Below are 12132 nucleotides of genomic sequence, written 5' to 3'. Positions count from 1 at the left end.
TTAAGTGATTGTAATACATCGTTTCCCCAGTGATTCCTAATCACTTAAGTCAATATTAAACAAAAAAATTAATATAAAACAAGCATTTATTCTTTATTCATACTGTAGCATTATATTTCTATCAAATCCTCCTAGTCTTCAACATAGCACAGAAATAATACTGAAGTCTCAGTGGAGTAAGTTCTAACTGATCCTACCAAGATAAAAAGCCTTTTTACTACAGGTTCTATAAGAATTAAAATGCCAATTATGGAAGACCAGCCTAGCAAAGTTTGGAGAAGTTTATAAGCAGAATGCTGGTCATCAGGTAATTAATTCTTTTGGTCACAGGCTTATCATAAAATCATCAACTAAGGCACGGAGGTTTTTTGAGCTGCACTGGAATGGAACAAGTACTCACAATGATAAAAAAAATAACAGCTCTCTTGAATCATCACCTTGGGTTTTTCATCACTGTACATATGCAAGTTGATATTTTTGTATGCAATCATCTGGAATTCAAGAATTGGCTTTATTCCACTATGACACGTACTTAAGTAAAACTCCATTAAACTAAGATCTAAGATATAAAACCAATGACTTCCATCTCCATTAAGCAAATTTTTTTTTGCCAAACAGATCTGATACCCATTTGCCAACTAATTATATCAATGGTATGAACATGTTGTAATTGTTTTACTTCTTTCTTTCTATTTTTTTAGATAACCATATCTAATAATCAATAAGGATAACTGATTCTGGTTCTTTCTTTCTACTACTATTTTAATCTGGAATTCAATCATTTCAGATCTGGGTTATTACCATAGTATTATTATCTAACTCCAGTTTCTTTCTTCTCTAACCTATGTAACCATTATTCTGCTTAAAAAATGACAAATATTTTTCTATTTTTTGAGCCAATTGAGTTTGGATTCAAGAATTTACCATCAATCAACGACCCTTTCTTCCTAGGCATAGACACTGTATGTAATAAAGTGGATTGTTTTCTCTTTACTGCATATATCACATGTGTTTTAACTTGTCTTTGCGCTTGCTATACTATCTGAAATGCCTTTCCTCCTATATTTCCAAATTTTTCACTTTCTTGAAGGCTTAAATCAAGATTCACTTCCTTTTTGAACTCTTTCTAAAGGCACATAATTCTCTCTCTCACTTTTCACTTTTAACACTTTCTGTACACAATCAATTCTCTATTAGCTTTTAGCTGGGCATTTTTTCTTAAGAACTACTTTCAAAAAAATAGCTAGATAATAGCTTTAGCAAAGTAATAATATAAAAGATTAGTTCATAAAAATCATTAAGTTTTTTCTATATATTCTTAATAAAATGTAAAAGGGAAAGGAAAATAAATTCTATTTAGGGCAACAAAATGCATTAAATATCTGGTAATTAACATCAAGATACATACAACCTTATACAATACAAAACAAGTTTTATAGAACTAAAAGCTTGAAACAAAACAAGTTCAATAACTGAAACATGAACAGACTGATATATAAATGTAAAGTATTGTATTATAAAGAGTGAAAAAAAATGAAGATATCAAAGAGCACAGTAAGACTTGATAGAATTGACACACAATGAAGTAGAACAAAAGAACCACACTATAAAGACAACCATGCAAATTAAGCCAATGTAAGAAACAACATAATTTAGGTCAAATACAACAATTAATGTTGACACAATGCTAATCAAATTAAAAATACATTCTCCCTGTCAACAACTGATCATCATATGAAAGTGGAAAGTGGACATTGGACATAACCAGTATCTGGTACTTTGCTAAATATCCCAGAGAATGTAATGTGGAGTAAAGTTTGTTAGTAAATATCTATTGTATCAAACAAACAAAAAACCGAAACCCCAAAACTCAATGGAAGAGATTATATTATAATGGAAAGATCTGGATAAGTAAGACATGGGTTCAAATCCTAGCTTTGCAACTTACATTATGACTTAGTGAAAAAAAATCAAAAAATTTTTAGACTTATCCCCTTGTCATAAAATGAGGTTGATGAATCATATGACCTCCAAGGTCACTTTTTATAAACATCCAAACACATACCTGACATTCATTTTTTAAAAAATCAGCTCTTCAATTTTTCCATGTGGCCCATGTCTTTTTTTTTTTTTTCTCTTTGACAGTTGCTTAGTTCTTCTATGTGAAAATTAAGAGTTTTTAAGATCCTAGAGACTTTCCAGGATGTGTATTTTAAGACTTTACTTTGAGATCTCTAATTTTTCATACTTGCAACACTTACAATATTACGCTAAGACACTGATTCAGATCTTGAAGATCATAATGATAGGGAGCTCCTTCTGTGAATGCAGATCAGTGTCTACTCTGAAAATTAGACTCTCTAAGCAAGAACTAATATATGTCAGAAGCAAGATCCGAATCCCAAACTAACATCTAAGGTAATTCTCTATTTACGATACCACTATATATTATACCTCATAGGAACTATAAATGTTTACCGAACAAATGATGATTTGGCCATTATTATAAGAACTGAAGGTATTTCTTAAGAAACAGATAAGACTTTGTTCCCCAAAACTAAAATTTCAGGTACATTAGTGTTTAGATTTTGCTCAGTTTCAAATACTTGCTTCTTAAAACAATGAATATGAGATATCTATTGCCCCCTGAATTTGATATACTATTATTGCCTAATCACTATTACTTAGGCACTAGTCACTATTATTTAGAAATACTTTAACACTAATAGCATCTAGTTCTGTTCTTCCCCATCACTTACTGATACATAAAAATGGATTTAGAAATTATAAGTGCAATTTTTGAGTATATTTCCCTTGAACCTTGGTCTTTCTTCCAGGTTTGCTTGAGATTATACTCAAGATTTTCCCATGATTTTGCTCTCCACTGACCCTCAACATTAAATAAGAAACAGAGTACCATTTATAATAGACAGTAAATCACTTAATTTTGATAGAGCTGCTTTGCCCCACTTTTGCTCAGAATTAAGAGTAAAATCTTTTTAAAAGTTTCTCTTTTAATAAGATATACATAAGAGATCCATGGTTTCTTTTCTGTCCTTTGTATGTGGAAATATTTTTATTCTTGATTGAAAAATTCATAATTTTTAAAAACAACTAATTTTAAAAAATAATGGGCAAGGAAAGCTTTTTGTTTTGGAACCTAAGTATTCCAAAAGTACTTAACATACACATTTCTACTATATAATTCTTTTTTCTCTTGTTCATGTCTGATGACATACAATAAGATTAGCTTATGGGAGGCCGTTCTTTATAACTTTAACATATTTAGTTTCTTAGGGAGACTGATAAATTACAAACACTTTACTCAGTTGAAATAGAAGTAACAGTGAGCTAGTTATGAAGTCTGAGACTTTTTTACTATTATGTTCAAACATTAGATGAGAAGAATGCTTTGCTTGGTACTAGAAAAGGGGAAAAAAAGATATTCTTATTTTTATTTTAAACAAACGCTTCAATATTTTTTCTTTTTTTAAAGCCAAAGGTGTTAATAGTAAAAGTTATTTGAATCTAAGGACTACTTAATAAATTCCTTGAATAGCTAATTTCATAAACTTTTTCCTTCACCTATTACTCTTGGCAATCTAAAAAACTAAAAGAAAAATGAGAATTTTAAATCCTTATGTTGAGAAGCAAATTAATGAATAATCAAAAGTTCATTGTTTTTTGACCTATTTTTAACCAATTAATAAAGATTACCTTAAAATTCAGGTGTATTAAAAATGTTTTAGTTATGTCTTATAGTCATGATTCTTGGGTATGAATGATTGTTTTGAATTCATATAAATGGTACAATAGAAAAAATACTAAATCTCCAATAGTAGTTCTAAATTCAATTCATTCACCAACAATTTTGTGACTATCATCTGCAAGGGGAAGTACTAGAAGTTGAGGGCCCAGGTCAACAATAAACTTTGCCTTCAATGAGCTTAAGTTGGGGGTGGGGCACAACATATACAAAGATTAAATATAAGCTGATTGGAAGATTGGAAGAACACCAATAATTGTGAAAGGAAAGGCTTCACGCTGAACTGGAAATTTACATTTATTGAATCCAAAAGACATTTTCATACTATTGGGAAAAGTTTCCATGAATAGAAGTAATTAATATGTTTTTCAAAAGAGTCACATATCCTTATTTCATGTAGATATATCAAGTGATTATACAGTGTTTTAGGACAGTTCCCTCTATGATCTGAAAGTAAAACTCAGTTCAATTCAGGAATAATAATGGTTTTATGATTTCAGAACCATAACAGGTATGAACTCTTCCTAGAAGATGTCACTTGAATGTTTTCACTGTTTGGACTTCTTTTATGTATTCCAGTTAAATGAAAAAAGCTAGAAAAGCTGAACTAAATCAAAGACTCTGTTATAATAAAGGACAGAAAAATATTATGGCACTCTGAGGTGACTTGTTCAATAAAATTTAAATCTATGAATTGTTCTTTATATTGTAGAGATGATTTGATATAGCCTTTTTATCCCTCAGCAAATATACCCTATTGCTTGATAACTTCAAAAGTATTTAGTTTTTAATAAGACAAATTGTGAATGTTTATGAGCATATCATTAGATATAAAAATGTATACATACATAAACACCTATATAATAAATAAATTAGATGTACAAATAAGTAACTAACCTATATTTAGAGAGGACATTAAATTTCTCAACATGTGGTAAGTATGTGATGACTATTTGTTAAGAAAGATGAAATTGGGCCTACATTAGAAAGTGAAGAAACTGTTTTGTAAATAAATCAGGAACTATCTCACAGTATTTCAGTCAATGATTATCAACATTCTTATATTCTTTCTTTAAGGGAACTTTACCTGCATACAATTTTGATGCATTGTGATGAGTAAATGACATGCTTATTATTTTTTCTTTTCTATATTTTTCATGAGGTTTTTATGTTCCAATTTAACTCTATTTTTATAAAGATGCCATTTATAATTAAGAAGGATAAAAATCCTCTTTCCATTCAGTAATGGTCAAAGATCAGTCCATTATAATTTCTCTGAAGTTCTATTGAGGTCCTCAACTTCGTTCTTGTTTCTTTTGGTTCATGTCTAGTTCTGAAAAGTTCACTCCACTCAAAAGTTTTACTATCTATCTCTTCTTCCAATTCAATTAACTTTTCTTTTAAATAGTCAGTTATTCTAGTCAATAAACATTAAGTTCTTACTATGTGTCAAGTACTGCTAACCAACTAACCACCAAGGATAAAAAGAAAGGTAAAAGATAATCTCTGATTCTCAAAAACCTCTGTGTCTACTTGTATTTCAAGTATATTTCTTAAAAACAACTTAGATTTAGATTTTTTTTCTAAACATTTCTGTTCTTTTGGTTTATGGGTAAATTCATCCCATTCATATTTACAATGGGTCCATCCTGTCACTCTGTATTTTTTTCTCCTCATTGATTTCTCATACCTTCCCCCTTTCTCCACACCTTCACAAAAGATAGTGTTAAAATAGAGGGACTTTGCCTGGTACCTGTGGTCTTTTAAGTGAAAAAACTTGTTCTATCTGTGTTGCAGCTCTTTTCTTCTTTTTCTACTTCTAATTTCATATTTTTACTCTTTTTTTCCTTTTCTTTTAATTCCCACTTCATGCTCCTCCCACAACATTCAAGTCTGTTTAGTTTAGTTCCCATAACTTTTTCTTGCCTCTTCCTTAGACCCCTCTCTCTTCAACTTGTCCCTATTCTCTCCAACTTCCATTTTGAGTTTAATATATTTCTGCAATGAAATGTGTGTACGAGAGACCAGTGATAGAGACACAAAGTCAGACATGGAAAGAAGACATAAAGAAGAAGAGGAGACAAAAACAAGAAAAATTTTGTTTAATTTTCCTTTATTTGGTTCAGTGAAAATGAGGTTCATGGGATATTCTCTCTTCCCACATATTCTTCCATGAATATACAACTTTATATACTTCTATTATGCATTAATTATTTTCTTTCCTTCTTTTCTTCTCTAGTCTAGGACTGTATTCATTCTATTTTGGTCCTCCATTAAAACAGAACAAAACCATTCATAGACCCTCTGTCATTTTTACCTTTCTCTGTGACCTTTAAAGATATTAGAACTCTAATGACATATATTTCTTATTCCTCTAATAAGGTGTGAACAATGCATACCCACACATTTTCTTTCAATTAAACTAATATATGTACCTTTCTAAGTATAAAAAGTCAACTGTTTTCATTTCAAAATGTCTGCTAAGTTCTGGATTTTTCATCATGAATGCTTGGAAATATTTTACTGTATTAAAAATTCATTCTCTCTCTCTCCCCCTATCCTAATAGGATTACACTTAATTTTCATAAATATGTTATCACTGGTTGTAAGCTTTTATCTTTGACACCTGAGAACAGAAGGAGAAAAACCTCACTTAAAAACTGAATGTACTGAAAATTAATATAAAATGAGTCAATGAGAAAATAAAACCAAAAGGGAAAAAAAAAAGAAAAATATATTAGAAAGACATCAAAAATAACTTTTTTATGACATCATGTTCTAAATATTGAGCTCTTTTATGCTGACATCTCTTAAATCTTGTGAGTTTATTATTACTGTGGCTCTTTTGTATTTAAATTCCTTTTAAGATGCTTGTTGTACTTTCTATATGACCTGGAAGGTTTGGATTTTTGTTTACATCCTTCTTGGGATTTTTCATTTTGAGGCTACTTTCCAAATGATTAGCAGATTTTCTTTATATTTTCACTTTGTCCTTTGGATCTGACTTCTGATTTCATTTATCCATTTTTTGAAATATGATATCCATACTTTTTTAAAATCAGTTTTCATGTACTCCAATAATTCTTAGATTAGATAATTTTTTCTTCCTCGGCCTGTTTTCTAGTTTTGTTTTTATATATATATATATTTCCAATATATGTATATATTTTTTACTTTTGGTTTTATTTCCTCATTAAGTCATTTTCAGTCTGACTTATAATTTTAGGACATAAAGTTTTTAGGTGAGGTTTTTCTTCATCTGTTTCTCAGATGTCAATTTTCCTTGCCCTTCTTTCCTCTTCAACTTTTCCATTCTATGTCTCATATTTCATTTTTTCCAGGTCCTCCTGTAGTCCTTCAGACCAAGATATTTTTTCCCTCTCAGCTTTACTTTGACTTAGTATGTAGTCATAATCTCAAAGGCATTTCTTAAGTCTCAAAGGCATTAAGATAATAAAACCAAGATTTTTCCTTGGTTTGATTATCTCATCCATCTCAGTACCTAAACTTGGACCAAGCTCTACAACTGAAAATCTTGGGTAGAACCTGCCTAGTTCTGAGTACAGTGAATCAGACAAGAGCTTTCCTGGACATAATAAATCACATTGTTTATCGTATTAGGAAATATGCACTTGCTAATTAAACAAAATTATATAAATCTTGGAATATTTTAAGATATATTTTGAAACTATTGCAGCTAAATGCACATATATTCAATGAAACTGTAAAACAAGGACAAATAATTTATATTTAAGATTATTTTAAAAATTATATCACCTTTCCACTAATGATCTCATTTGAGATCATTTTTGTTCTTTTTGTTCTCCATATTCCATTTCATCCCTATTTAACTTGGACTGATTCTTGACTTTCCTAAACCACTCCACTGGAAGACTTTGAGGCTATTTTTATGCTAGACGTTGTCTACTGGTTGCCTCTTGCCACAGAGTCCTTTCCTTCTGCTGCTGGGTTCAAGCTTGGAATATCATAGGGGACTAGCCTACAATGATGTATTCCCTTCCTGCATAGCATAAACAATGGATTTACTTTTGAGGGATATTAAGTATTTGTTATTTTTATAGGTAAATCTGAATAATTTTTTTTTTTAAATAGTGTTCTCAATAGGAATTGGAAAGTTTTAAGAAAGATTGGGTTTGGTTGCAAAAAGATAGTTACATTCATTTGGGGAATTGGTAGTATGATATAGAAGTTCAGAAGGGAGATTTAAGATTGGATATATAAATATGGGAATCATCTGTGTAGAAATGTAAGCAAACCCTTTGCTCTCCTTTAATTACAAAAAATTGTAAATGTAAACAAAAAAAAGGAAAAGCCTGGGAGATACCCATAGTTAAGGGATAAGAAAAAGATGAAAATCTAGAAAAAAAGACCAAGAAAGAGAGGTCAAAAAAGAAGGGAGAAAACTGGGATACAGAAATGTCACTGAAGCCAAGAAATATTAGAGCAGACAAGAAGTTAGACTATCAACAGCTTCAGAGATCAAGTACTCTGAGGACTGGAAAAAAAAAAAAAAAAAAACATTAGTTTAATAGGAGGTTTTTACCAACCTTGACACTACAAGCTACATAACCAGATTCCTATCTTCAAAACAGTTTCCTCATCTGTTAACTGAAGTTAATACTTATAATATCTCTTTCACAAAGTTGCTATGCTTTGTAAAGTTAATAGCACTATGATTTACTATTATTCACTATTACAGTTAGAAAATTATTAAAGTTGTGATTATTCTGCCAAAGTCACGATATTGACTTTACAATAGTGTTCTACACACAACCAACCTGAATATTTGCTGAATTAAAAATGCAGCAAATTGATACAGGAAGGCTATCATTCCTTAAGAAGAAACCAGATAATATAACAAAATACCCTAGAGATAAAATGCTGCTTTTTATTCACATAATCATTATTGAATCAGGGTAAAGCCTTTTCAAGGCTTTACAAAAGTTCTTTTCAAGAACTGATCAACTTTTTCCTTATGCATATGAATCACATATTCTGAGTCATTATGGTGGTATTTGTCAAACTGCTAGTTTCAGAGATAAAAGGTCTAGGTTTCAGTCCTGCATCTGATACCTACATACTAGACTAACCAAATCATGTAACTTTTCTGAGATGCAAAATGTCTATTTCCATGAGTAGTAGATAAAATGCTCACCTGCATTATGGGAGGGAGTTTCCATACTAGAGTCCCTACAGTAACAAAATCTAGATTGAAAACAAATAATCTAGATTTGCAATTCTAGAAAAACTATATAATATGGTTCTACGACTATCTTTGCATAGCCTTCTATGTTATCAACTAGCAAAGCAAAAGAGCAGCTGAAAAGAATGTGAGCATTTTCCTACTGAAAATCAGCAAGTTGTGCTCAGTCTTTGTTCTGCATGCTTCTAAGTCAAAAAAGACACTTCTTAAGAAACAATGATAACTAACTATCCCAGAACAATTTTTTTTTTAAATCTGCAAAATGATAGCTCTACATTCAACTTTAATATAAACATATATTGGACAATATGAACATAGCCAAGCTCTCCCAGTCTTAAAGGAAACAGTACTTTTGTGATATGGAAAAAATGACTTACCTCCTTTGTATCACCCAAATAGACTTTAGAAACAATTATACTTAATGGCAATTATAATCTGTTGTCATTTATAAATAATCAACACTCCTGGCAATGTGGAGACATTTTATGTCCACGTAACAAAATGAGCAGAGATGGTCTAGCAATTTGTGCTTTTAGACAGTCAAAATGCTCTGACAAATTCCAATCACTAAAATATCATAACATAAAAGCTAACAAATTAATTAATTAGATAACTGAGAATTGAATTTTACAAGAAACCAGGCTTTTGAGTTCTAAGAATCTCTAATCTCTAAAGATAAAATAAGAAAAATGATTGTAACAAATCAAACTGCTTATCACATTAGGAAATTTGCACTTGTTAATTAAACAAAACAATATAAATCAGCGTATTTTAAGATTTTTTTGAAACTACTAAACAGCTAAATGCATACATGCATGTTCAATGACACTGAAAAATAAAAAGGAAAAAAATTCATATTTAAGAGAATTTGAAAAATAAAATCACCTTTCACTCATGATTTCATCTGAGCCTTTTTGTTCTTCATATTCCATTTTATCCTTATTAGCTTGGACCAAATCTTCACTTTCCCAAACCAGTCCATCATCTTGGATTTTTAGTCCTTGTCTAGTGACTTTTAATTTTCTTTTTTTAATTTTGTTTTTACTGAATTCTTGGTGTTGGTAAGCTTTATAGTCATTGTCCATTTCTTGATCTCTATTTTCATGCTGTTGGGTCAGTGTTAGTGGGTTAGAGATTTCAGATGGTGGATCTATTGCCATACGTTTCACCTTTCTTCTTCTACGGAGAGTTCTATTACCAACATTATCTACAGAAAGATCTGACTCATGCCATAAGGGTCGTTTACCTCTAACATTATTTAGGTTGGATGATGGTCTGCGCTTTGCTACTAACATGTGGTCATCAGAGTCACTGTGATCTTTCTTCTTGTTATTATGGTTTTCTCTGTAGTCCTTGCTTGGTTCTTCTAAACTGGAATCTGAACCTTCACTTAAACAGTGGCCTGTCTCCCAAGGTGGATGAGCATTATATGACCGTCGTTTTCTCCCTCTCCTTTTCCTTGCCTGACGTTTCAGTGGACAAGTCATATTTCGAGAGTGATCTCCTGGGTCTGCAAATCCGCCTCTGGCTTGTTCTGAACTCTCCTCTAGGGCTGATACAAGATCATGAACCAGTTCCTCCATAGTTCGACTAAAATGCCTACAAATTTTAGGGAAAAGAAAAAGAACTAATCAGCCTAAAAAAATTCAATTTTATATGCCAATCAAGCCCTTTCTCTAAACTGATCTAAAACACAACATTGTCATTATAAAGAAATGTTTGTAAAGCTCTTTCATTTTCCTTGTCAGAGTTTGAAATATAGATTTTGAACATTTATATATTTAGTATAAATTTACTAAAATTTACTCAATTTTAAGTCCTTTTTTCTGATTTAGTGGTTCTCTTATTAAACATAAAAGAACCATTTACAATAGATGAAAAAATATAAAAGTTTCCAATGTTAATCATTTTTTCTTCAACTACATAATGGTGTTTATTCTGCTAGTCTTTTCTCCTGCACGTCACTCTAAGCCAATTTCTTACCATACTAAAGACAGACTCTCCAGTCACCTCTGCTTCTTTTTAGGTCAGGAAAAGACTCCTGTATCCATCTCATGATATACTTTTTCTCCTCTCTCTACAAAGTACTGCCAATTGTTCATTGTCTAACTACTATTATCCTCTCTGATAGCATTCATTTGCTGGACTGATCAGTTTTTTTCCCTTATGCACATAATCACATGAATCACATACTCACATATAATCACATATAAACAAATTATATTCAAGTTGAATTAATATTTTTCATTGGTCTAAATTTGATCAAAAATTTTTATTGCATTTTACAATCTGAAATTTTCCAAACTGAACAAGGCTTTATCGAAACTTTCTTCTTAAAACATTACTTACGGAGACAATAAGACTAAGTAGTCATTCAAGGGTCAGGATTAAGTGAATAGTAGGATAACTATGTTTTTGGCCATATTGCAAAGCCAAATAAATGCTGTTTCTCCCAGTAGTTATTATCTGGTAATTATTATGCTTACTGTTACTACAGATATCATGGAAAGTATTCATAGTGTTTTTTCTTCAATTTGTTCATTAAAGAATAAACATCATTTCTTTAAATATTCATATTCAGGGTGAAGTCATAGTAGCACAAAGAGACCTTAAAACTCTCGTAAATTAATAAGCATTGTTACTGCTCAATATATTCTTCTCCAAAGCTAACATTCTATTCATTCTTCCTTATATTCTTAGGAAACAATGTCTAAAAAAGGCATGTTACTTAGACTTAGTTATTTCTCATTTGCTGATATCTTTTCTTACTGAGTAAAGGTTCATTTTCAAATAGTAATAAGAGATTTATCAATGTTTCAATTTAGTTTAAAATATTTTTATAGTTCCCAAGATCATAACCTAAGAACAAGAAGAGATCTTATGGGACACTGGGATATATCTAGTCCAAACTCCTCATTTTAAGGTTCCAGATGCTGAAGCAGAAGGAGATTAAGTAGCATGTCAAAAGTCACAGAAATATTAAGTGAAAGAAGGAGAAAAGTATTTTGAGGTTTCCTAAAACAAGAAAGGTCAAAACCACTTACACTATATGGGAGCAACTGAGTTAGGCTAATTTTAAAATCAGTTTTTGTTAAAAGTAACTGGATGGTGTAATTAAGATAAATAGATTACAGTCAACTAA

At 30.7% G+C, this 12132-nt stretch overlaps 1 protein-coding gene across 5 annotated transcripts in view; it reads right to left on the bottom strand.

Annotated features, from left to right (window-relative positions):
* Positions 1-12132, bottom strand: part of GPATCH2 (G-patch domain containing 2) — a 452239-nt gene that overhangs the window by 269692 nt on the left and 170415 nt on the right. For all 5 annotated transcript variants that reach the window (XR_007953687.1, XM_051998289.1, XM_051998292.1 and 2 more), the window contains one exon: positions 9876-10589. Coding sequence is in view for 4 of the 5 variants with exons in the window: in XM_051998289.1 (XP_051854249.1) it covers positions 9876-10589 (714 nt within the window). In the remaining variant the exon portion in view is untranslated. The remainder of the gene's footprint in view (positions 1-9875; positions 10590-12132) is intronic.

The sequence above is a fragment of the Antechinus flavipes genome, chromosome 4 (genome assembly GCF_016432865.1).
Source record: "Antechinus flavipes isolate AdamAnt ecotype Samford, QLD, Australia chromosome 4, AdamAnt_v2, whole genome shotgun sequence".
Lineage (NCBI taxonomy): Eukaryota > Metazoa > Chordata > Mammalia > Dasyuromorphia > Dasyuridae > Antechinus > Antechinus flavipes.
The sequence above is the reverse complement of the archived record's forward strand: the minus strand, read 5'-3'. Positions and strand labels throughout refer to the sequence as shown.